At 52.1% G+C, this 24,602-nt stretch overlaps 9 protein-coding genes across 9 annotated transcripts; 4 read left to right on the top strand and 5 right to left on the bottom strand.

Annotated features, from left to right (window-relative positions):
- Positions 1–485: 485 nt before the first annotated feature.
- Positions 486–2,798, bottom strand: BD324DRAFT_626286 (thioredoxin-like protein). Its single transcript, XM_022015880.1, has 9 exons — positions 2,556–2,798; positions 2,407–2,420; positions 2,303–2,321; positions 2,177–2,243; positions 1,981–2,120; positions 1,865–1,933; positions 1,065–1,801; positions 951–1,014; positions 486–894 (listed from the first exon to the last, which is right to left on the bottom strand). Exons 1-9 carry the CDS (start codon positions 2,681–2,683, stop codon positions 624–626), a joined length of 1,509 nt encoding a protein of 502 aa, XP_021871493.1. The 5' UTR covers positions 2,684–2,798; the 3' UTR covers positions 486–623.
- Positions 2,799–2,825: 27 nt separating this feature from the next.
- BD324DRAFT_626281 (peptidyl-diphthamide biosynthesis) lies at positions 2,826–5,274 on the bottom strand. Its single transcript, XM_022015879.1, has 8 exons — positions 4,995–5,274; positions 4,749–4,870; positions 4,599–4,676; positions 4,348–4,514; positions 4,074–4,300; positions 3,690–4,001; positions 3,520–3,631; positions 2,826–3,467 (listed from the first exon to the last, which is right to left on the bottom strand). The coding sequence occupies exons 1-8, from the start codon at positions 5,172–5,174 to the stop codon at positions 3,121–3,123; spliced, it is 1,545 nt and encodes a 514-aa protein (XP_021871492.1). The 5' UTR covers positions 5,175–5,274; the 3' UTR covers positions 2,826–3,120.
- Positions 5,275–5,314: 40 nt separating this feature from the next.
- Positions 5,315–9,069, bottom strand: BD324DRAFT_626275 (hypothetical protein). Its single transcript, XM_022015878.1, has 10 exons — positions 8,748–9,069; positions 8,602–8,688; positions 7,161–8,546; positions 7,081–7,109; positions 6,937–7,034; positions 6,754–6,884; positions 6,367–6,703; positions 5,928–6,314; positions 5,804–5,882; positions 5,315–5,761 (listed from the first exon to the last, which is right to left on the bottom strand). The coding sequence occupies exons 1-10, from the start codon at positions 8,989–8,991 to the stop codon at positions 5,390–5,392; spliced, it is 3,150 nt and encodes a 1,049-aa protein (XP_021871491.1). The 5' UTR covers positions 8,992–9,069; the 3' UTR covers positions 5,315–5,389.
- On the top strand, positions 9,070–9,957 carry BD324DRAFT_626274 (ETC complex I subunit conserved region-domain-containing protein). Its single transcript, XM_022015877.1, has 3 exons — positions 9,070–9,270; positions 9,366–9,653; positions 9,712–9,957. Exons 1-3 carry the CDS (start codon positions 9,230–9,232, stop codon positions 9,800–9,802), a joined length of 420 nt encoding a protein of 139 aa, XP_021871490.1. The 5' UTR covers positions 9,070–9,229; the 3' UTR covers positions 9,803–9,957.
- Positions 9,958–10,320: 363 nt separating this feature from the next.
- Positions 10,321–13,028, bottom strand: BD324DRAFT_451328 (hypothetical protein). Its single transcript, XM_022012819.1, has 5 exons — positions 12,324–13,028; positions 12,062–12,273; positions 11,555–12,007; positions 11,428–11,512; positions 10,321–11,379 (listed from the first exon to the last, which is right to left on the bottom strand). The coding sequence occupies exons 1-5, from the start codon at positions 12,927–12,929 to the stop codon at positions 10,654–10,656; spliced, it is 2,082 nt and encodes a 693-aa protein (XP_021871489.1). The 5' UTR covers positions 12,930–13,028; the 3' UTR covers positions 10,321–10,653.
- Positions 13,029–14,592: 1,564 nt separating this feature from the next.
- On the top strand, positions 14,593–16,020 carry BD324DRAFT_450806 (SGS domain-domain-containing protein). The gene is made up of 6 exons (XM_022012817.1): positions 14,593–14,767; positions 14,856–14,964; positions 15,008–15,133; positions 15,208–15,471; positions 15,570–15,714; positions 15,771–16,020. The coding sequence occupies exons 1-6, from the start codon at positions 14,739–14,741 to the stop codon at positions 15,821–15,823; spliced, it is 726 nt and encodes a 241-aa protein (XP_021871488.1). The 5' UTR covers positions 14,593–14,738; the 3' UTR covers positions 15,824–16,020.
- A 288-nt stretch (positions 16,021–16,308) lies between these two features.
- On the top strand, positions 16,309–19,243 carry BD324DRAFT_651043 (serine dehydratase alpha chain-domain-containing protein; the record flags this gene model as incomplete). The annotated part of the gene is made up of 15 exons (XM_022018257.1): positions 16,309–16,628; positions 16,747–17,020; positions 17,074–17,190; positions 17,256–17,613; positions 17,687–18,030; positions 18,088–18,131; positions 18,185–18,262; positions 18,320–18,348; positions 18,400–18,488; positions 18,546–18,616; positions 18,694–18,699; positions 18,769–18,839; positions 18,911–18,971; positions 19,040–19,146; positions 19,227–19,243. 15 exons carry the CDS (start codon positions 16,309–16,311, stop codon positions 19,241–19,243), a joined length of 1,986 nt encoding a protein of 661 aa, XP_021871487.1.
- A 98-nt stretch (positions 19,244–19,341) lies between these two features.
- Positions 19,342–23,301, bottom strand: BD324DRAFT_450942 (hypothetical protein). The gene is made up of 11 exons (XM_022012818.1): positions 23,020–23,301; positions 22,821–22,951; positions 22,565–22,752; positions 22,395–22,517; positions 22,250–22,342; positions 22,109–22,202; positions 21,734–22,055; positions 21,571–21,676; positions 21,456–21,520; positions 21,256–21,416; positions 19,342–21,213 (listed from the first exon to the last, which is right to left on the bottom strand). Exons 1-11 carry the CDS (start codon positions 23,053–23,055, stop codon positions 19,473–19,475), a joined length of 3,060 nt encoding a protein of 1,019 aa, XP_021871486.1. The 5' UTR covers positions 23,056–23,301; the 3' UTR covers positions 19,342–19,472.
- A 115-nt stretch (positions 23,302–23,416) lies between these two features.
- On the top strand, positions 23,417–24,510 carry BD324DRAFT_601232 (HSP20-like chaperone). Its single transcript, XM_022013927.1, has 8 exons — positions 23,417–23,562; positions 23,623–23,735; positions 23,787–23,871; positions 23,926–23,962; positions 24,014–24,152; positions 24,203–24,220; positions 24,283–24,372; positions 24,427–24,510. The coding sequence occupies exons 1-8, from the start codon at positions 23,457–23,459 to the stop codon at positions 24,439–24,441; spliced, it is 603 nt and encodes a 200-aa protein (XP_021871485.1). The 5' UTR covers positions 23,417–23,456; the 3' UTR covers positions 24,442–24,510.
- The last annotated feature ends 92 nt before the right edge of the window (positions 24,511–24,602 follow it).

The following is a 24,602-nucleotide window of genomic DNA, read 5'->3' as shown; positions in this document are numbered from 1 at the left end:
GGCGATCAAGAGATGGTTTGTGCAAGTCGATTACCTTGAGCGTTGTCAGTGGCGTTTCCAAGAGGGTGTAGAAGAAGCTCGGATAGAGGTAACAAGTATCGCCATCCTGTTTGCTCTATGGATTTTTTCACTCACTTGGACCTAGCCCTCATCTTCCTCCTCTTTCTCCTCAACTTCCTCATTCGCTTCTTTCGCCACTTCTCACGCATACTATCGGTGTTCGTCAGCATGGTTCATATACAAGCTCCGTCCGTCTGAAGGTGTCACACGACAGAAGAAGGGGATGGAGGAAGAGTATGGCCAGGAAAACCCTTGGCCGTTGACAGTGGATACGAATGCAATGGAGATGTACTCCAAAGACGATTGAGGACTGTCTGCAGTGCCAAGCGCCATCACAATTGAACCAATACTCACTTGACTTGAGTTTGAACGAGTCGAAGTGCGTGATAGAAGAAAGAGGAGAGTGGGAGTGAAAGGTTGGAGCTAAGTACCAGCTCGCTTCGGAATTTGGCGGCGTTGTGAATGGAAATGATTGTGGCACCCATCATGTAAGAAGTGTGTGGCTAAGAGGCAGTGATCGACATCCTGCATCATTCTCCTTGCGGATCTACGTCCATTGCTATCTAGAGTTCATCGTGCTCGACAACTTCCTCTTCTTCACCCGCAACGGCGGAATCCTCATCCGATCGCTCCTCGACTGCCTCCTCCGTAGACAATGGACCTTCAGACTTCTTGTTGGCCTCTACAAACTCGATCAAGTCCTCCAGAGTTCGTCCGCCCATGTAGTCCTCAAAGTCAGAGGATCCAGCGGGTCGGAACTTGAGAGTAGGGAATCCGGCGACCTTGAATGGTGCGGTGGGGGGGATGTCATTAAGAGTGGCATCCATTTGAGCACTGTGAGAGAGAGAAATGAGCGAGACCGTCAAACAGACACGAAAGGTTTGACTCACATGACAACGTTCTTGCTGTTCTGGTATTTCTCACCGAGCTCTTCCCAAACGGGGGCGAGCTTCTCTGCATCGTTGACTCAGCAAGTGCAAGATACACCACTCTGAATGACTCACTGCAGTGTCCACACCAAGGAGCAAAGAATTCGGCAAACACGTCCTTTGAGTCGTCACCGAACAGAGCATCCCATCCGTCGGCTGTCAGGTGGTAGACGGGTTGGTCCTGAGTCTTGGGGATAGGCTCAGACTTGATTTTGGGTGACAATTTTCCATCGACATAGGCCCGGAGGTGAGCTTCAACGTTCTTGGCGCTGAATTTAGTGTCGAGAGGGTATTTGGACTGTTCAGCCAGTTCCTGAATGACAAAGGCTGGCCAGTCTTCGCCAGGAAGAGCGAGTCCTTTTCCGTGATCGACGAATCGGACAGCGTCAATCGTCACAAAGCTGACCTTGTCTTTGAACTCTTTGACGATGGGCTTGATCTCCTCGATGAATTGTTCTCGAGTGGCAGTGTCATCGGGTTCGGCAAAGACGTACGCGATGGGCAGTCCTCGTTCGGCGTAGTCTCCAAAGTTCTCAGGCGAGATTTCATCGACAAGGGGCATCGAGTTGGACTTGATGAATTCGGCCAGGGAATCCGCAGTGAGAGAGGAGACCTCAGAAGTGGAGAGAACGTTGTGACCCTCATCGAATTGCTTGTACAGAACGATGGCGGGGAGGGAGGGGGATTCAGGGATAGAGGGAAGAGACGAGTCGAGATATTGTCCAAAGAGGTAGGTATCACGAGCAGAGTTGGCATATTCGGCAAAAGCAGCAGGGACAGGGTGAGATTCGTCTCCGTACGCAACGAGAACGCTGAGGGGAGGGGGCGGGGAGGTAAACGACCAGAAAACACTCGCAGACGGAGCCAAGACTTACACCTTGTCCTGTTTGATGAATTCGTCGTGGGAAGAGGGAGTCACCTCGCTGACAGCTGGAAGAGATTGCCTGATAAGGTTGATCAGCCGATGAAACGTAGCGAAAGTGGTACTCACTTGACCATGTAGCTGATTATTCCATCGGCTTTTCGTGGTCCGGCATAGTCAGTCGGAACTCCATTCCGGAAGACCTTGAGCGTGGGATATCCATTGACTCCGAATTCCTTGCATAGCTCAGCTTCCTCGGTGCAGTCGACCTGCGCGAGAGAGTGTCAGCTCAGTGGTACGACGTTCTCAATCCGAAGTAGCTGACCTTGGCGAGCTTGACTCCAAGCTTTGATTTGAGCTCAGTAGCTGCTTCTTCATAATGAGGTGCCAAGCTAGACAAAGGGAATAACATCAACAATGGACATGAGGGAGCCTTTACGAAGATACTCACTTCTTGCAATGTCCGCACCCTGATCAAATGAAACAGTCGAACGTCAGCATCACGATGAAGGGAAATCCGATGATGGAATCATGAAAGGAGGTGGTGGAGCTTACATGGAGCGAAGAATCTACGTGGAAGGGTCAGCGAACGAGCTTGAGAGACGATCTCTTGTGAAGGTGATAGTGATGGGGGGCGCTCTCTTGCTCACGCTCAGATGGCGTTTGTCCGCGGTCATCGACCTATCAGAATCCTGATCACTCACTCTACCAAAGCCAGATCTTCTCCATTGACCTCTGATTTGAACGTGCCACCCGTCAAGTCAATGACATCGCTGGCCAGAGCTCCAGCAGTAAAGGTAGCGAGCAGTGAGAGGAGTGTGCTGTATCGCATGGCGAATCAAGCGTTTTGTGACACCAAGATGACTTCTCTCCCAACAGGTGGTATGTATAAATATCAGAAACACCTCGACCAGAGATGAGATGGACAGGTTGATTGGTAAGAAGCAGACTACCGAGCAGTGGAGAGGGGAAAACTCTAATACAAATTGAAATTGAAAGCTCCTTTGGAGCTCGCGCCGGTTTTGGTGGTGCCACGTCCTCACACGCGCTTCCACGTCTACAAAACAGCTTATTAATGCGGCGATCACCCAGACTCCAGGCGATCAATCATCAGAAAACGTTGTTGAGAGGAATGCCGCGCATCGCACAGGCATGCTATACATCGCAGCAAGCAGTCGCCGATGCAGGCATGAGCACCTCAGCGAGCTGTACCCGCCATCCCCCGGTCAGTCCTCCCACCCCCACCCTTTAGGCACCCAGCGTCACACTCTACTTTTCCTCCTCATACCCTCTCGCGATCCCGCTGCGGCCTTGCTCCAATGAGGCCGGCTCATCCATCCCAACTCTAGCTTCGAGACCTTTGAACTGTCGACTGGATAAGTATCGACTGCCCGCAGATTCCAGTTTGATCAACGTGGACGACTGGTTCCGCAACGTCAAGGCGTCCATCTCATCTGTTGGTGTTTCGTCTCGTGATCGTCCAAAGACTTTACGAGTGCGGAGAGTGCCAGTGACCAGATCGAATTGAGGATCATCAGGATCCGTCTGATCATTCGAACCATTTTCACCGGGCAGTTGAGATTCATCGCCGCGACCATGACCTTGTTCTTCAGCGACTGTGGCACAGTCAGAACGCGTGGAATGATCCTGTACTTCCGGACGACTTACATTTCAGAACAGATGCGATGTCTAGTGTCCATTTTGAAGGTTCCCACTGGCCCTCGGGTCCTTGCAAAGAGAGTAACAGCTCCCAAGGAGTGATAATGGGCCGATAAAAATCCTACCAGCCCATCCTTGATCAGCGACAGGGTGTATCACCTGTTGATCTTTTCACTCACCTTGGAATCTACCACGCCTCCTTCCGCACATCCGACCAGGACGAAACATTCGATCGTCTCAAAGTTTGCCAGCTTGGCAGGGTTCAATCTACCCACACTGAGCGTGTACGATTTCTTTCGATGTTTCGCGAGCACTCGTCGGAGTTGAGCGAGGAGTGGTTGAGAATGGGCCAAACCGACATTGCCAACGATCAGTCCGAATATGTCCGCTGACATGGCTTGATGGACTGCGAAGAGGCGACGGGATAGAAGACGAGATGACGTTGGGTGGAGGGCGGTGGCTTGGTTCAAGGAGGGAGAGTAGGCGTATAACTTTGGGGAAAATGCATCAGCGAAAGAGGAACCTGCAGCCTGGGTTGAGAGGGGCCGGTAGATGTAGCTTACCGGATTGCCCGCATGGGTCATTTGCAAATTTAACAAGCTCCTGCCCTCTTCACCGATATACAAGATGACACATTCTGCCATGGTCAATCCGGAGGGCGGTTCGATCGACCGTAAAGCAGGAGCTTTCTCAGCCGCGCGTGAGGAATTGGGGAGATGAGCCGGACGTTGAATAGTCGCGAAAGAGATGGGAACCTGATTGACTGTGGAGAAAGTCGAGCAGATCTCATCTATACACACCAGTCAACGTTCGGGGGTCTAAGGGGAAATAACTCACCTGCCAGCCAATCGACGCCCACATCCCAGACCACGATGATGCCTTTGCGCACGTCTTCAGATGAGCCCTCAAGATCAGGTTTCGAGATCTTCTCCAGCTCTCTCGCTGCGTGTGACACGTCGAGCTTGACTCGAGGAAAGACATAATGGACCGGAAGAGCGCTCGTCCTATTGATCAGAGAATTCAGCAAGTGATTTACTCCCTCCACCCATACGTGCTAGACCCACACCCAGACCCAGACTCAAACTCACGGAGTCAGACAAGCATGTCCATAATGAACCAGAAAATCTGCAGGAAGATGCAAGCAGCTCAAGACGTCTGGACAGCAACTGCATCGGGCGGGCGGGGGGCGTTTGTTTTCAGCTCAAGTTTCATCACATGCCACATCTTGTCGAGCCCACCTTCCATACGTGCTATCTGCCAAAACGTACGCTTGAGCGCCTGCTGCAGCGATTCGTTTCTGAATAGCTTTGAAGACCTTGACAGACTTTGGTAAGAGCTCATCGGGGAACTGTAAACCAATCTGGTTGAAAAACAAGTTAGCGATCTCCCATGAATCGCAGGCAAGAGCTGATTCAGCGGAAAACTACTCCCACAGCGTTTTCAAGCAGGGAGGCCTGTGCGATTTACAGAGGAAACAAACTCACCGTCTTGTATCCTCCTTCCAATATCCTCGATACGGTATCTTCTACCTCGAACGCCGCTTCGATATCCATGTCCTCTGTCGCATTGCCAAAGTTTGAGGAAGACGCAGACGGACCACCCGTTTCAAGAAGCTCGGAATGGTCGAAAGCGTGAGAAGCGGGAGTGGAGAAGAGTTCAGTCATATGGCTCCCGGATTGCTGGCGGTTTCTAATGGATGGCGCCGCCGTCACTCTGGGTTCGCACCGCTTGGTACAGTAGGATGAGAATGAAGAATGTCAACCGGTCGAGACAATTTAAACTTTTTTTTCAGCGGTGGAGGTGGTCCACCTGATATGATATTCCATCTGACTTACAATTGAGAAGTACAACAACCTTTCTATACAAGTAGTGTGCAAGGCTATGGCTTGCCCTTCTTCCTCTTCGCCACAGACCTCTCCCATCGACCTTCACCTTTGCCCTCATCCCCCGATTCATACTTCCACTCATCATCCTCGTCCTCCTGATCACCATCATCATCATCATCCCCGTTCTCATCGGCATCCACACCTTCACCTCGTTCCATCTCCATCATTGCCATTTCATCATCGTCTTGTTCTCCTCGATCCTTCTTGATTCTCTTCGCACTCTTCGCTTGCACTTCCTTGCTGACCGCTGAGGCTTTGCGTTTTGCCAGCCTTTCCATCGCGGAGCGACTCGCTTCGTGATCCTTCGCTTTGACTTTACACACTTCTACTGGGACTCCAGCGGAGAGGAGGACATCGATCCAGATCTAATGGACGTGAGTTTTATGCTATACATTGACCTGGCTCACCTTTTGTGTCTCCGATAGCGAGTCACCTGGACCTTTGACCTCGATAAATCTAGCTTCACGCGTATCAAACTTCCAGACGCTAAGAACATGACTCGATCAACGCTGAGAGCCTTTCCTTACTCACATCAAGTCTGGAACACCGCTCACGCGGTGTCTATACTCCTCGGCCAGCATGCGACAAATGACACTGAGGGCTTTGCCTCCTAGACACTGCACCAATTCTTCCAAATCGTCTTTTTCATATTCCCAGTTGAGTCCTACCGCCCAAGTCTGCTTTTCACGCTGCGCACCATCGGTCTCTCGTAACATTTCCAACGCGTTTGTTGTCTTGGTCATGGCATTCAAGCGGGATTCAATGAGCTCCAAGCGAGCAGGTGCGAACGTGTCTTCTCCGAGATCGAGCGGAGCAGTCTGATATGGCGTTTCAAAGCTCCCGGGAAGAGGATGAAACAGGATCGGCCACATGAGGAGAGCAAAGAGAGTGGTGAGGATAGAGCCTTCAGAGTGATACCTACAGTCGAACAAATCAGCGATATGCCTCCCGCAGCCATGATCCGACTCACCCTTTATACCCCTTTTTCTCCCACCATTCCAAGACCCAACCCTCCACCGTGACTTCGCTTTCTCTGCCGACCCAAACACTCTTGCCAGTCTGTTGAAACGTCCAAGGACGCTCAGATCCATCATCGAGACCCAGACTAGCCTCTCTATCCCTCTCGCGTGCAGGATCAGCTCTAGGCCGAGCTTTGGGCGCCCCAAGATTCTCGGGGACTCGCGGAGCTGATAGTTCTCGAGTCTCGCATTTGAGGAGTTCGGCGTGAGAGATATGTCGCTCATCGTTGGGCAAATTTAGCTTGTTTTCCAGTCGCGTCAGGCGACGGGACAGTCCAGGGCGGTAGACTGAGACGGTGTGAGCTGGCTAGAGGAGTACATTAGAAGAATCAACTCACTGAGGTGCGTATCTTCGTCGAGCAATCCGTCGATGCAAACCTGGGTCGCTTCGCGCATCTTCTCCTCTTTCTCCTCTGGCGAGGCATTGTAGTGATTCATAAGAACCAGTGCCAGACGCTCGTACCAGGCCCTGAGTGCGATCAGCCAAGCCAGAATCCGGGGCATCGAAACCTTCGACTCACCCTCGCTTGCTGCGACGCCATCGACGCTGGTTCAGGAGCGCCTTGAGCATTTCGCATTCGAGATCGTACTCGTGAAGTATGCCAAGGGCAACAGCAGACTGCACTGCTGTCAGTCACGCTAAGGAAAAGGAGTCAAGAGCTGACCTTGTATACTATTCGCGTGAGGACGTGACCTGATGGAGGGTGAATCAGCTTTTACCCAGCCAGACTGAGATTTCACTCACCCGTTCTAAACCTATCACCCACTAAACCACCCTCCTCTTCCTTGACGTCGACTTCGTCCCCCTTTGAGCCTTCTACCATCTCCTGCCATATTGGCCAGACGCCTTCCCAGACTTTCTTCACCATGGCTGCGCCCTCGAGTCGGTTTGGAGGTTCCTTTTTGATCCCGAATCCAGGCATTGGATTTTTCCTCTGCTCCAACCATGTCTCGCCTAGTGCATCCGCCACGACACTCTCCCAATGTGTTGCCCTCTCCCAAATCATCAGATCGTCCCTTGTCTTCCAGATTTTTGACCGGGTCGGAGGCCCGTAGTCTGGATACCGACGTTTGTGGGATGCGACCAGGATGGAAGGTAACATGAGCGATGAGGCTGAAGCTGTCAATGGTGGTGTACGAGAGTAAATCAGGTTGACGCGAGAAATGAGTGAATGGAGTTGAGGAGTGAGTTGGATTGCTGACCCGCCGAGGAGAGGGATCAACGAGGCAATGATGAGTGATTCCGAAGTGATGACTCTTGTTGTTGTCGAAGTGAACGATAGAGACGTTTGAACCGTCTTGCCTTTGGAGGTCTTTGTGCTGGACTTTGTCGGTGTAAACCCAAGGACTGTCTGCTTTGTAGCTAAGGATTTGAGGGCCGTTTCGACGGCACTGCGAGTTGCCAAGCTCGCCAATGGGATTTTTCTAGCTCGAGCAATCTTGCGTAATTCGTCAGCAGACACGCAAGTCATGATCTCATCCAGGGACATGTCGGAATCATCTCGAGCGAGTCGAGTAATAGGGTCCGCAGCTTTTGGAGCGAGAGTGAAGGCCTCCATCTGTGATGTGTTCTTTCGAGCGGGTGGTACCGATGATTCGGCGGAAGAAGTTGACGACGACGTTGAACTCGTCGAGGTATCGGATACTGAGCGACTTGCCGAACCGTGGACACATGCCGGTGGAGGTGTATGAACCACTGTGCCTTCTTCATCCAACTCGACTCGTCCCACACGACTCGCCCACAATGATTCACGTATTGCCTCTGCCAATTCCGGATCTTCCTTTTCCTCTGCTTCTGATAGTCCTGTAGACAAGTCTGCCCAAGGTTTCCGCATATGTTTCCGCTTGCTATTGGAGCTCCCAGGCGTCGGGTACGGCCGTGATTGAAGCGGCGAAATGGACGGTTTGAGAGGTGTCCTCAGGTCATTCGAAGGCGTGTCGGACGTGAGCTGCTTGGGTTCCGCATCTCTGATGGCTTGAGGAACATCCAGCAGCTTTGTCAATGCTTCCGCAGCTCGTCTGACGCCAGCATCACCAAGTTCCGGAGAGTAGGTCGGACACAGATTAGCGAGAGGATGAATTTTTCCAGGTCGTCGCAGGAGTAATCGCGTCAAGAGGTATTTTGGGTCATCTGGAGGCGCGAACAGTCAGAAGCAGCTTGACGAATCTTTACCAGGGTAGCTCACAAGGTAATGAGAGGATTCCCTTGAGGACAAATACTTCCCTTGGCGTGAACAAGTATTCCTCAGATTCCAAGACCGTCCGAATCATCTCTGAAAACGGCGCGCGCGTGAGCTTCCATGTGAGTCTTCAATGACGCTGCTCTACTCACCCTCAAACAGCTGCACATACATGGATACTCGACCTCCATCTTCTGTCGTATCATGAACTTCCCTCGCTTTGCCCTTGCCTTTGTTCGACCCTCCACCGCCGCCGCCGCTGCTGCTAGCTTTTGTAAAATCATACGCCTCGAATTCTTCATTTGGACTTTCGGTTGGGCTAGGCGTGATCGGTAGTCGGCCATTCAATGTCAATGGAGGGAGATTGAATGAAGGGGGCGGAGGTGATGAGTTCATCTTGTACACGAACGCCGGATCATGAGGCTGGCTAGCTTGATGCAGCTCTCACAGATCACTACTGAATATGAGAGAAGGGAAGGGGTGTTCAGTGACGCGCGCTGCTCGACCAAAAAATCCCATTCGACGAAGGACGATGCCGTAATTTCCCAAGGGGCTCATCCACCCAAATTCAGACCCGAAGGCATCCATCCATCCTCCTTCATCATCCTCATCCTGCAGACTCATCCTCCATACCATGTTCAGAGCGTCAAGAGTCGCCCTGGCGGCAGCCATCAAGTGAGTGGGATACATCATCCATTATCTTCACTCAAAACATGTGTCCCAACCCGGGAGCCTTCCCGCATCGCACGCTGATCTGTCATCCCTCTCAGACCTATGAAAGCCTCTACAGGCATCACTGGTCTTCATGCCGTTGTGGACCCTCTCCCGACTCTCAAACAGCACTATCAACATACTCTCAATCTCCTCGCCTCATTACCAAACACCAGTGTCTATCGACAAGCGACGGAAGCGACCACGAAGCATAAGATGTCCATCATTGATAAAGCCAATGGAGACGTCAAGGCTGTCGAAAAGGAATTGGGGGAAATGGCAGAACAATCCATCCAAGTCGCAAAAGATGAACTGAAGCTGGCTGCGAAGATGTTGGAATGGAAACCGTGAGTGTGGAGAGACTTGAAACGAAATGAACGAACTCATGAAAACCCCCCTTCGCAGATGGGAAAAGCTGGAAGAAGAAGCACCTCCTCATCAGTGGAGATACTTTGACCCAGGTTCAGATGAGGCCGATGTACCTTCACAGCATTGATCAAAATCGAATCTTGGAATGGAAAGATGTATAACGTTGGAAAAGCGGGCCAGATCTATGCGAGATGACCATCGGAGAGAGTGTACACGCTCTGCTTATCCCTCGATATTGAGGTCGACGGCTCTGCATCGTCTCGACTCTAATCGTCGCAGGCTACTGTACTTCTGTTCCTGCCGTTGACTTTCCTTCGAAGCGCAGTAGCGGCCTTAAAGGCCTCTTTTAAGTTGCCTGTCGTATAAGAGGATCGAGTAGAGTCGTTGTTGATGCTTGCAGTCTCCGATACGCAATCTCCGCAGAAATCAACATCAGCCTTAACTTTGACGCCACGCCCCAAAGCGGACGAATCGGTGGTGCCGGAGCCTTATCCCTCATCACAGCTCGTCAGGCGAAGTGCATGTTGAAAGAATATCGTCAGAAGACGCTCCCTGACCGCTGTCTCGAGATCTGCGAATCGCAGCCGTCATACTCCCGTGGGGCGCGGGCGAGCCTGCTCCCATGAATTTTGAGACAGTCCTTGCCTCGCTATCACGTTCGGATGCTCATACTAATATATGGATGCATTTTCACTCGCAGATGACTGACAATTATTATGATTACAAGTGAAAGAGACATTGCAGCGAGGGTAAAAGGTATGCGTGTGTGATGATCTCCAGATGGCTATTCGAGCAGATGAGGCAAGGGGGGTTTTCTTTTAATCCACAAGAAAGAAATGTCCTGATGAGTGTCGCATGTACTGTACGACGGATGAGATTTCGATAGGATACAGTTGAAGCGAGATTACGAGAATTCAAACCGGGCGAGATGTCCAGACGTTCAGACGAGGCGATTGTTGACGAAGAGAGTACATGTCCTCATGATAGGGAGGCAAAGACCGCCGAAGCCAGTGTAAAGGCCACGAGGAACCCACTCGAGATCACTGCACGTCGATCCGCAGCGCCTGCACTTCCTTTACTGTTACTCCCTAGTTGTCCTCCGTTTTGACCATTAGAAGTCTCTAATACCTCCGGGTTAATGGTTGCTGATCCGAACCCAATGACGGTCGTCGCGTAAGTCTGAGTGGCACCTTCGACAGGGTTCGAATTTGTCAATGCGTCACCGTTTAAAAATACCAAAGCGATGGAAGGGGCGTACACCGGTACGACACAAGCTCCATTTTCACAGTCTATAGTGACGGTCGTTTGATTCCCCATCAATCGGCCATCACTGTTGAATGATGATCCTAGCGTTTGACCGGCCCAAGTAATGTTGTCATGATCTGCGACACTGGGTGCTTGCAAGTATCTGACGGCAACGGATGAAGGCAATGCCACTCCGTCGCCAAGTGTCACGGTCGCTTGGTAGGTCGATGCGCCTGTCGGATCGGAAACGTAATTGATGAGGACGAGTCGAGAGGGAGCTCCGTTCTCGTAGATGGCGTATCCGGGATGATAGATACTGCCATTGTTCATGTTGAGGTCGACGATCTGAGAGACATTGGATTGACCGAATGCTTCGGCGACAACGAGGGCAGAGTAATATACCGATCCAGTAGTCCATTTGTAGTAGTCCGGAAGCGTTCCCGAGGGTGGGGTGAAGGGCTGAATGGGAGTCAGTTCAAGCGCCCGCCGAGAGGCAGATTGGCTCACGTTATAGTATGTCCCTTGACCACCGGAATGCAGTAGAGCCGCGGAAAAGTTGCCATAAGCCATCTGCAGGGCGTAGTCGGTCATCCTAACAGCAAGTCAGTCTCCACACGTACGTCCGCCACCTTACCATATGGCTGCACCGAAACTATCGGATAGACCCGGGAAACCACCACAACTGGCCGTGTTGGTCTCAAGCATGACGATTTCCTTTCCTGCTGATCTGACAGCCGCGACATCTGCGGCATACAGCTGGACTAGAGCTTGGGGCGACGTGTGGTTCAGATACGTCGGGAAGAGTGTCTGTGGATCCTCGACATTTCCATCGATCTGACAATTGTTCTCGGGGTAGTGCTGGACAGTGACTTGTCCGATTCGAGCCGAATTTTGAGCATCAAGATATCCCGCGTTCAATATGTCTTGCAGTTCGAAACCTGGGACCTGGCAACAGACGGACGGTCCGACGAATGGAGCTTGAAGGGTCAACGAGTCAGTCTGGAGCACCAGATCGGTCACGGCATCGAATTCAGTCATGTAGTCCGTGACGTTGTATCCCGCCTCGCGGTGGTTGTGGTCCACATATCTAGATATCGGATGAGCATGTTTGCCTGAACGGGGGTCATAGACAACGACTCACAGATCCGGTTCATTGCCGACGACCAATCCCAGGAGCTTATCGCTCAGGATATTTGAGATGTATTGCGCCGCAGTGGCAATGTTCTCGATCGGTGGCGAGACGTCTGATTCGTTGAATGCGAGACCAAAGTACCATCTGGCATCGACGTGAGACGAGATATTGGCCATGATGTACAAGAGTTCTGGAGAGTAGTTGACGATGGGCGTGGTGACCTGAAAGAGGCGTCAGCGGTGCCCGGTGCCCGGTGCCACTTGAAACTCACGGCATTGCCATACTGATCAGTGGATTGAGTCTTTTGGATATCTTGACCGTTATCGAATCCTTGGGTGTACAATGTTGAGCTGTCTTGGGTGTTACCACCGACTCGAATGATCGGACCCATGCCCGCTCTGACTTGAATGTTGGCCATGTAATTTAAGAATTCCGGTTTCAGGATACCAGAATAGGAGCCAAACAGACTTGGAGCGACAGATAATTCGATTGAGAACCCGACAAAGTTGCCCATCTGCTCTTTTGACAGGAGCATCCCTGCCGCTTGGACAGCATCTGCAGTTCCGGGAACGTTGACAGAGACCGCGTCGACTGGAGGTTGTGGCGCATCGGGAGGGGTCAACATGGTAGGATCGTACGCTGGTAATCCCGTATAAGTTGCGGAAGGAGCTAGGGTCGCTTGGGTGACGGTCCCAACGGTATTATAGACGGTGATAGAAGCTTGAGCGGCGACAGAAGGAAGGAGGGAGAGGGCCGTGACGGCAGTGGAGAGGAGTGTGTTGCGTCGGGATCGTCGAGCATGTTGACGTCTACGCGAGATGGTCGAATGGATTGGACGGGATGAGGGCCCAGCAGGTGACTCCGTCATGCTAAACATGGTGGATGGAGTGGATGGATAAATCGAGAGGGGGAGTTGGTGGGTTCGAAGGTGAGAGGGACGACCAGGGGGGACACCAAGAGTGAAACGGACGGACGACACAAAGGCGCCAAGCAATCCGAGTTCTTGGCCAAAGCTAAGCGGTAGGAGGAGGTTGAGAGACTTCCCGGACGAGATGCAGCGTCACAGTGATGTCCAATGCAAAGCGAACGTGGTCGTGAGTCGATGATGTCTTGGAGGGTGGATTGCTGCAGCGATCCAAGCGGGATGGGATATCGACTTGTTGTTTTTGTTGTTGTGGTTGTTTTCAATGAGCGTGAGACTGTTGTAACGAGTGACAATGTATATATGAGACCAGTTGGGATGAAAGCCAACGAAGACAGCGAAATGTGATTGACTGGACACCCCTCTGTCTCCTGTTGACTTGACTTGAGTGAGACAAAGGAGCGAAAAGGAGGAGGAGATGATTGGGACAGAGCAACGGTGTGCACGGTATCCTTTCGTGGCACAACGTGTTAGTATCGGCAACAGACAGCGAAAGGTGCGCCTTCCCCCTTCCTCGTAGTGTGAAGTGGCGTGAATAATAAGGGGGTTGAGATGATCTACCTCGCAGGAAAGTTGTCTCCGAGGGGCGTCCTGATGAGCTTCCAATCGAACGAGAGGTTGTAGTCGCCTAAACAAAAAATCCCACCCGCCCGTCAGAAGCGCGAAAATAAAGGAAAAATAAACGGATCAAAACAAAAGACACTTCCTCCTAAATTGACGCCTCACTCTGTCGCAAGGCTGCTACCCTGGTTGGTAGTGATCGAGTGTCGTGACGCACGACAAATGGTAACAAGTGAACAGGATGTGTAGAGAAAGATGAAAGTTGGGGGGTCACATCGATATGCTGCTGCTACTTTAAACCGTTTCGCCCTCCTTTCATCTTCTTCTTCTTCCTGCAACTCCTCCTTCCCCTTCCGCCTGACCACCTCTCTCTCTCTCTCTCTCCTCTGGGTCACCCAGTCCTCTTCCGACCTCGTTAATATCTAATATAACCCCCCTGGCCCCAGCCAGCCAGCCCTAAAAGGTTCCAAAACAGCAAATAGTGGTCAAGACGGGAGCAGAGTGGATGTAAACAAACCAAGGGGGAGAGAGGGAGAAAAGAGAGAAATAGTTTAATTTTTTCAGGGTGCTCTGTGTGTGTGTCCGTGCCTCGGGTCTCCGCCCTCCGGCCCTCCCTTGATGCATCCGGTGTGCCTCGCTGCCTCGCTGCCACTTCCTGCCACAAGGGTAGATGAAAAATGAGGTCACTGCAACAGCCAAATAAAGGTTCAACCTCGGATTCATTCTATATAGAGGTCGGACGACCCCACATATACATTTCACAGATGTATATATATCATATCAACGCTGAGGATAAAGAACAAGCGATGATGCAAATGATCCAACTGAGATCGTGTGAACATGTATCGGTACAAGCCATCCCTGTCGGCGATGAATAATAGCCTTTGAGTTCATTGGAAGGCAGTGCCATAGGTCCATGCAAGCGATGAATATCGAATATGGTGCAGATCGAGAGCCAGTCATGTGCCCCCCCTCCGCGCTCGGCTCTGATAGCCAGCCCGTGGACCGTTTAGAGAGGAGGAACATTGGTAGAGTCCTGATGCAAATGTGCCACACTCGGCATTCCGACTGTCGGCGGCTGTTATTGAGCAATTATGGCCTGGGCAGATCTTTTGCCAAGTCAAGTCGAAATAAGAAAGTCACAGGAGCTAGTCTCATTCCGTCATCATATGGATGACATTATTTCAACCTTGACATCCCACAATGGAGCCAGTAGAGGTACCTGTACCGAGGTGAGCAAAGGGGGGGGGGGGGGGGAGGGGATCATGGACGGTGTGCTATGGCCATCCATGTACTGAACAATGGCAACGTGCGCTCCAGATACGACTTTTATCAAACTCCACTCCAGCTCATTTTATCGCTTTACGTCAAAGGGTATGGAGCGGCAGATGTGTCAGACAAGGTGGATGTGGTGTTCAGGGAAAGAGAGGTGAAGTTGGAAAGGGATGTTGTGCTGATCTGATCTCGTGTAGATCATCATTGATTTACCGGCTCTAGGAGGTGCCAACACGGATCAGCAACAACAACGCATAACATTGAAGCCATTGTCAGCCAGTATCCTCCCTGATCAATCGACCAGTAGGGTCCTATCCTCCAAGGTGCGTCACCGCCCACATTCAATACACCCGGAGTGTTGCTTCTTTTGACTGATCGAATCACGTCGGACCTCCAGATTGAGCTCAAACTCGCCAAAGTCGTCCCTGAAAATTGGATCTCCCTACTCTATTCTCCAGATTCCACACCTCTCAATCCTTTGTCGGCAAATCAGGTCCAGACCCCAGGCCTGAACGGAGAAGCGACAGGTTCGAGCGCCGAGACACGTCCAGTCAAGCCGGATGTAATGCCAGCCACGACCTCAGCACCAGTACCGAATGTCAAGGCGAGGAAGAACTGGGATAAAGTCGTGGAAGAGGATGATGAAGGAGCGAAAGATCCCGTAAGTCGGAACAAGGGCAACGCGCTGTGTGAGACGCATCTGCCGTCCAGTGTATCTGAACCTCCCTCTTCGCTGCTGACACACGAGACGCGTTCCAGAATGAAGGCGGTGACGCTGCGCTCAAAGAATTCTTTGCCAAGATTTACGGCGACGCCGATGATGACACCAAACGAGCGATGATCAAGAGTTATACAGAGAGTGGAGGCACGGCCCTGAGTACGAATTGGAACCAGATTGGGAAGGGTGAGCAGGAGGAGTCCAGTCACAACCCTTTTCATCACTGACTGCTCGTTTCTCAGAAACGACACCGATCCGTCCGCCTGAAGGAATGGAAGCGAGGCGATATAATTAGACATCATTGCAGAGAGATGAGTCTGGCGACACTGTAGCATATCATCCATGAGCTGTGGTCCACGACCGGGATACAAGCAGCGAACGATGCCACTGTATGTATACATTTCATCCCCGCTGCCTACTGTCGTTGTTCCGGCCGTAGGCGGCGGCCCACCGGCGGGAAAAAAGGCGGAGACCCCGAAGAGTCGGGATGGTAATTTCCAAGACTGACGTTTGTTTTCGAACAGGATTGGAATTTTCAACGGACAGACGTTGGCCAACAGCAGTTTGAGCATCTCAGTCAGGTCATGTTGGACCTGCCTCCTCGATATACAGCTGATCTCGCTTGAAAAGCCACTGCTTATCTCTATCGGTATCTTTCAACATCCCTTTGGATCGCTAGCCCTGTGTGGAGATCTTGGACCTATCTTGATCTCTGGTACTCGCGTTGGCATGACCCATTCTCTGCCGTAGGGACACGAACAAGCTCCCGGATCAGACAAGATGGTTCATCGATTGGCAAGGTCCATAAGCAGGAGCTCGCTCCAATGTCAAACTACGGGCTCGCGACCGAGACTCTCTGAAGCTGCCAGGTGGCAGACCATTCAGCGTCTGCATGCCGCCCAGGGACAGGGTTCGAACCGATTTGTTCGGTACCAAAGCAGCAGCACCACCAGCTCGACTCTGATTCCTCTCGGTCTCCCTCCGCCCCCTCCGCCACCTCCGCCCGCTACGCCTCTCCCTCTGCACGCCGTCATTAGCACCTTTGATCTCTTCTCGATAGGTATAGGACCCAGCTCGAGTCATACCGTTGGACCTATGCGGTGAGTGAGCGGAATCATCAACACAAGAGGAAGAGAGGCACCATGTGACGTCTGTGTCCACATCTAGCATCACCTGTATCTCGTCGACATGAGCTGATGATCCTTTCCGTTTCTCTAGCGCCGCAAAGATCTTTACACACTCACTCCCCGCCCACCTCATACCTCACATTCACTCGCTGAAATGCTCATTGCACGGATCTCTCGCAGCGACAGGCATGGGCCATATGACACCTCATGCTGTTCTCCTTGGACTCATGGGCGAAGATCCAGAAAGTGTCGATACGACACGGCTCGGTAAAGTCCTCGACGAAGTCAGGGCTGTCGGTGAAGTCGATTTGGGTCTAGTACAAGGTCAAACGAAGCGTGTCAAGTTTAGTATAGAGAAGGATTTGGTCAGTCGACACGATCGTTAAAGCTCTCAAGGCTGATGAGGGGATGACTTCAGACGTGGCATCTTCAACCGTTACCTGCCCATCCAAATGGTCTCAGATTCACAGTATTCAATGAATCTGGCGATATGTTGGCGACAAACGAGTACTTCTCCGTTGGAGGTGGTTTCGTCGTGAGTCATCTCATCTTCTGTCCCGTCGGCTCTCTGCTGAGCCGCTGGGATCTCCTTTGGCATAGGTCAACAAGGAAACCCAGACTGCTGAGAATTTATACTACATGGACATTCATCCCAGCAATGCCGAGCCTTCGAGAAGAGATCAAACGCATGGCCAGGCCGCCCCGTCACCTACAAGTCCACCACCAGCACCGCTGCCACTTCTCCTAGCGTCTCCTAATGCCACTGACACCCCAGCTTCACCACAAGAGGTCGATCCCGCTGTTCCAATTGTCCCCGGTCAACCGCCGTATCTCTTCGCTACTGCCGCTCAACTGCTCGAGATCTGTCGAGAACAGAATATGACCATAGCTCAGGTGGTATGGGAGAACGAAAGGGCGTTCAGAACCGAATCAGAAATCAGGGAGAATACGATGAAGCGTGAGCCGATGCCACCGAGACGACGAGACAACGAGTGACAGCATTTCATACTGATCATGCCTTTCCGCTGCAGTCTGGGACGTCATGGATGAATGCATCCGGAATGGAGTAACGTCGACCGAAGAACATCTCCCTGGAGGTCTCAATGTCCGACGCAGAGCGCCGGGTCTGTACAAAAGATTACAGAAAGGGTTCTACAGTTCACCTGATATGGAACCTCCTATCCGTCGGCCGTCGTCCAACGAGAGGCATGAATCCAATGCTGGAGTCAAGAAATCAACAGACGGTTCTACAGCATTATCCCCTTTCAAGCGAAACGGACGAATTGGCCGAAGGGATCATGCTGTTGCCCTTGTCCCGAAACGAACGACACCAGTGTTCCCTGGTATCGAGTATCTCAGCTGTATGGCAATTGCGGTGAGTCCTGAGACAGACTTTCCAGCGTTCCATTACTCAGACCTTCGGCCTTTTCAGGTCAACGAAGTCAATGCTGCCGGCGGCCGGGTCGTAACCGCACCGTGAGTTAGCTCAGCGCCTGCCGGCGCCTGTGGCTGAAAGGGTTTTTGCCTAGGACCAACGGAGCAGCAGGTGTCATCCCAGCAACGTTGAAGTATGTCACAGAGTTTATTTCACAGGATCCCGAACGAGAGTGAGTGGAGTCCCTAAGGGGAGGGAAACGAATGACTGATGCTGACTCGGTCATTAGCACAATGACGTTTCTCCTCACTGCATCAGGTGAGCTTTCCCGACAAGGCGAGTTCCTGCTCTGACGCGCAACGCTCTCAGCCATTGGCATGTTATTCAAGCGAGGAGCCACAATCTCAGCCGCTGAAGGAGGTTGCATGGCAGAAGTAGGCGTAGCGTGTTCCATGGCTGTGAGTGGTGTCATCACCCCAGAACTACCGAGCTCGCTGGTCTAACGTATCGCATAGGCGTCAGGGATCGCCGCTTGCCTCGGAGCTGAGCCTGAAGTGGTACTGCAAGCGGCTGAAATTGGTATCGAGTGAGTCGAGGCGGGAATCGGCCGGTATCCAGCGTGGACACAGGGAGCTCATGCCGAATGTCTCCCCTTCCGATCAGACATAAGTGAGTCAAGGGCGGAAAACCCCAGAGCCAAAGTCACTTATTGCGACCATTCACTCATCTCCTCCTCAGTCTCGGCTTGACGTGTGATCCATTAGGCGGGTTGGTCCAGATACCCTGTATAGAGCGTAATTCGTTAGGCGGTGAGCCACATCCTCCGTTTCCATCTCTTGAGCGAGCGAGCGAGCGAATGAGCTTACATCACCATTTTCAGCCGTCAAGGCCGTCACAGCTGCTCAATTAGCAATGGCAGGAGGCGGTCAACATACTGTATCGTGAGCCAGTCCCTCGCCGTGCTTCTTTTCTCAAAGCCTGACAAGCTGATGGCTTATATCTCCTCAAGTCTCGACGATGCGATCGAAGCTTGTCGAACCACAGCACAAGATATGCACGTACACTACAAAGAGACTTCGTTGGCTGGTCTCGCAACGACAGTCAAGATCCCCTTGTGTGAGTTGGGGACTCTTCTGCGCACAGAGATAGACATCGACCGGGTGGAGGCGTACTGGTACTGATGGACCTTTGCTTAGCTTCGCCCGCGTGTTGAGCAAGAAGCAAGGATCATCATGTGGACATCTTCCTACACGCACGCACCCTCATCATACAACCGAATGATGCATGCATGCATCCAAATAATCATGTGAGACATCAAAGGATGCTCGTTCGGGACCAAGGGGGAAACAACCACTCGACGATATGATCATCGCAAGACGTTGAATTGTTTTCCCTTGTCCTTGCCACACGAAGTCATTGGGGGTGACGCGCCGCGCCGCCAACTACCTGTAGTACTCGTCCTCCATCCAATCGCTTGCACTGGGTCGTTTCTTGAACATTGTATACGCATCTACAGAATCATATCGAGATCTAGGTGCTTCATGAACATGCTCCTCGTATCGACCGATATCGGCAGAGCTCGAGCTGGAAGGAGGACGTGGAGCAGAACTTGGTCGATAAGAGTCTTGTCGAGTCGCATTGGCCCAAGTGGGAGGTGTTTCCAATGCCTCGGACGGGGATTGACCAGGACTCCAGTGTCCGCCACCTGTCAACGCCGTTCCCCAAGGATTGCCGCCCATCTGATAATCTGCAAGATGTCTAGATTCGCGCGGTTGGACAGACAATGTCCTCGAGATGGGGCTGGTGGAAGGTGCCGAGGCAGGGATAGGGGCAGGGGCAGATATAGGGGCAGGGGCAGGGGCAGGCGCAGGGGCGGAAGGACCGGACGTGACGATTGAGGAAGAGCGTATGTCTCGATCGGCAGTCTCACTCGCTCGCCTCTCGAACGTGGGTCCAGCCGCGACAGAAGCGCTTGAGATATTTGGCGACAAAGTCGCAGCGGGCCGTCTTCTAGGATCCTCTGCTCGGACAGGGAGAGCCACAGAAGCTGATCTAGAGAGTGGCGAGGCGATCGGTTGAACGGATAGCGGTCGAGACACGTTTGGCAGTGCGCTCGTTGTATGCGGAGTCGAGTAAGGTGGGTTGGCTAAAGGTTGACGTGTTGGAAAGCTAGCATGCCCAGTATAATTGCCAAACCCATTCGAAGATCCCGACCCCGATCCCAAAGGCGGCGTATCGAATCTACCTCTTCGTTCCAAGCCCGCTGCGCTCGTATGACTTGCACTATGACCTCTCACTACCGCTCTTGACCCGATCCCAGTCTCATTCTGGATCTGCCGGACACCGGTCCCGTCTCCACCTCTTGAATTCTCACTTCCGGCAAAACTGGGACGATGTACCAAACTCGGAGCATCTGTGAATGCTGGAGAGATTGGCCTAGTAGTCGTCAGGTGAGTCGAAGGGTGAGTGCTCAGCAGAGGAGACAGGCGATTCGATGCGGAAGCGGCGTGGTGGGTTATTCCGGCGCCCGGCAGGTGAAAATGCGATATCGTATGAGTCGAAGAGGAAGAGGAGGAGGCGGTGGTGTTTTTCTGCATGGGTGGAGCAGCGAGGAACGGAGGCGACGGGTCGCCCTCCTCGTCAGACGAGTCAGCCGTCAAATCAATGACGGACTTATCCGCTCGAGCTGCCGCTGAGGGCGTGCGTGACGGTGCTAACGGTCGAGAGGGGATGATAGGGCGCTGAGCGGCTGCGGGAGGAGGAATGGGGTAAGGTGGAACGGCAAGTGTCGAGCTCTGACGCGATACGTCATATAGGGGAGAAAGAGGAGGAGAGATGGAGGTGGAGTATAAAGAGTTGCCATTTGCGAACGTTGTGCGGCGTAATGGCACGTCGTCTTCGTCATCATCGGAAGAGAGTATTTCGATAGCTTTCCGCTTGCCTTTCCGGTCAGGTTCAGGCGATTTCTCAGGGGAGGGTAGATTTGGTTTGGTGTCTTCGGACATGCGAGTGTCGGCTTGTACGTCAGCTTGTGTTGTAGCTGCGACATCGTTGACGGCTGCCTTGGTCGTCAACCAATTGATCGACCCAAATTTGTTGTCCTCGGTGTGCCATTCGAAATTCGGCTCGACGACGACGTCTTCGACGGACTCTGGAACAGAATTGAGAATGTTGAAAAAGTAGCTGCGCGCGCGGGTCAGAAGCAAGGCCACACGTGAAACTTACCCATCCACGATGAGATCCTCGAACTGGAGCTCCTTGTTACACAACGGACATTGCCACATAGGATGAGTGAAATTGCTCTCGATCCACCACGTAGCGTCGAAACATTGAATATGGGAGCATTTGGAAGATCTTATCGGGCGTGTAATGCGCATGTATGAGAGCTGCGAGTCAGCCAACAGTCTGGGACCAATTTCTCTCACCGGATCCTTCAAAGTCATCTTTGAAACTCCCAGCTCGATCTCGTCATCCTCCAAGCGTTTCTTAGCTAAGTGTAGCTTTAGCACCCGGGATTGGTCTTTGGTATGACCGGCTTACCCTCTGCTATGGAGGCTTCGGCACTCGTCGGGTTTAAGCTGACTAATTGACTGAGGAGCTCATCTTTCGTATGGACCTCAGCCAGAACGATCTGAAACCAGAACCGCTGAGAACACCATAAGCGTTTGCACGAACCAAGTCGGGCAAGTCCATCGGGGCTCACCTTCCAGTCTGACTTCTTGCTCGTTGGGCCTGTGTGCCCAAAGACTATCGTCGTCATCCTGTTCGAATTCAATGACAGTCCACTCGGAGCCGAGCCAAGATCGAACGGGGGAGCACTACCGGGTTTGCCACGCAGACCTCGTTGTTTGAACGGAAGATTTTGATAATCCACCGATATATCTGGGTTGGATGGATATTCAATGGGTATTGACACGTTGCGAATGTGTGCTGTGGAAGCGCTATACGGTGCTGAAGGAGGTCGGTAGTGATCGGAGGAGGTGCAGAAGAGGCGAAGGGAGTAGTGCGGCGGTGATTTGGAATCTCTGCGGGAGTGTCAGTCGTCCATTATGAACTCTCCTGGGTCGAATCAACACACTTTGAGGACTTGAGCTTGTCCACAACATCTGGCGGCAGGTGCAAGGCTACACGCCTGTCTTTTCGGAAGTGATTCTTCTGATTCGCGTCGATGTCTGAAAGGGGGCCCTGTTCAGTCAAGATCGATTATTGTTTAACCCACCGGGTAGCAGCTCCATGCCCGAGACAGCCTTCACAGGCTTCCACATAGGATTCTTCTTCCAGTCCATGAGGGCATGCTGAGGACCCGTGCCATCTGAAGGATAGCGTCAATGGAGCGGCGAGTGGCATTCACGATCCCATCTCACGCTGTTGATAAGCATTCGTCACGCTCGATGCGGGAGCCCATCCTGATCCATTAGCAGGTCGAGGGCCAGGAGGAGGTGCATAAGTTCCTGCTGGACGGAAGGGTGGTGCTGAAGGCAGTCCAGCTATGTCGTGTCAGCTCGACGTGCCGCTGGTGTCCTTAGCCACTGACCTGCACTGTGGCCCGTGAAGGAGCTGCTGCTTGATAGAGTTGGCTGCGGGACGCCGCCGAATGTCGGGACGGAGGATGGCGTAAAGCTCACCCTTGCGGGTAAACCGATGGACTCGCAGTTCGCTCGAACGTTTCGATAAGTATCGAATCGATTGCTTCCCTTCAGATCGCGAAAACCATACTCGACCCTAAAGAAGGGTTGGATACTATTAGTTCTGGCACTTGATCGCGGGAGCGATGGATAGTGTTTGCCCACTTGGTGACTATTTGAGCCTTCTTATCTGTGCTCCTTATACCCAGATCGGAGCCAGTATAGCTCTCCAATATCTCGGAGAATCTCTTCAGTATCGGGATCGTCTGACGGGGTATATAATCCCTGACGAAATACTGTAGATGAGTGAGCAACGGCCTCAGACAGGAGAATGGTATCTGCTAAAGCATGCCATCACGCCCACCTCGAAGTCTGACCAGTCTTTCACTGGTCCAGGCATGACTATAATGCTGTCATTGGTGTAGAGGTTAGATGACGAGATTTCAACGTTTTCGTAGTGGCCAGAGAGACCCGGGAAGAGGCGACAGACTCGTGTTGAACCGTGTTGCTACGTTACAAGAGGAACTTGGCGGCAAAGAAAGTACCGCGGTGAACAGACAACACAGTCGAGCGTGACCTCTGCTCGAGTCGAATGGTGGTGTAAGTGACAGTCGTCGACGATGCCTATCCTGTCTCCATCGTCACCATCCCGTTCGCTCCCCCTTTCATCTCCCTCTCTTGAAGGGCCAGGATTTTTTTTGATTCCGTGTTTCGGAAAAGTGGAGGTTGGTCCACTTGAATATTGAGATGCTTTGGTTTGACGTACTGTATGCACCGGGCCAGCACAGCGAGCTCTTGACCATGTCAGACTCAGCAGGGCCATCGAAGAAGTATGAGGATATGAGTAAGGAGGAAAGAACAGCGTTTGATGCAAAAGAGCGAGAACGAGAGAGGCAGGAGCAAGCGAGTATGTTTGATATCTGGCGAGTTTGTGCAGCATCAGATGTTGACGAGATGGAATATCTAGCATTGCCGTATGCTTGGACTCAAGATCTGAACACTGTCACTGTGACTGTACCACTACCTAAAGGGACGCGAGGGAAAGACTGCAACGTAGTATTGGAGAAGAAGAAGCTCAAGGTATGTACAGGCACTGTGCAGGGCTCTGTTCTTTGAATGAACGAGTGTTAGGTCCAAGTGAAAGGCTCACCTGAGCCGATATTGGAAGGAGAACTCTTCAATCAAATCTCGAAAGACGATTCGTCCTGGACGATAGGTGAGAGCGGGATCGACATGTCAGTTCTTGATTTGACGCCAACGGCCTACTCAGATGATAGCGTCATGTCCATTGAATTGGAGAAGCTATCGTATGTTTCTATCGTTCCTGAACATGACTGAAGCCCTCTCTCTCTCTTCAGTGCTCATATACAATCTCATCAATGGTGGCCTCATGTCCTGACTCATCATCCGAAGATCGACACGACCAAGATTCAACCGGAGAACTCGAAGCTTTCAGACTTGGACGGAGAGACACGAGGCATGGTGGAGAAGATGATGGTGAGGTCGTCCCATGACCACCAAAGTACTGACAACCGTATTTTCCTCAGTTTGACAATCAGCAAAAGGCGGGTCATCCCGGATCCCTTTCTAGGGCGTTACATGAACATCGTACTGACTGTCTCCGCAGGCGATGGGCAAGCCGACGAGTGATGAGCTCAAGAAGCTCGAAATGCTGGAAAAGTTCAAGAAGCAGCATCCTGAGATGGATTTCAGCAACGTGAGTGAGCACACATATCGCAGGGGGCTACATAAGCCTGACCATTCCTGCCAGGCCAAAATGACTTGATCAAGGGATATGTGTATACTCGTACCTCGCAGATAGTTACTCGACACATGCATCCTGACTGCCCCAAAGTGCCACAAATGAAACGCCGACATTGCCCCATTGTACCGGCGTTTTCGGAACTTTCCGCTGTCTTTTTGGAAAAAAAAAAAGAAAGATGGAGC

This window comes from Kockovaella imperatae, assembly GCF_002102565.1.
Source record: "Kockovaella imperatae strain NRRL Y-17943 chromosome Unknown BD324scaffold_6, whole genome shotgun sequence".
Classification (NCBI taxonomy): domain Eukaryota; kingdom Fungi; phylum Basidiomycota; class Tremellomycetes; order Tremellales; family Cuniculitremaceae; genus Kockovaella; species Kockovaella imperatae.
This window is presented reverse-complemented; position numbering and strand designations above follow the sequence as displayed.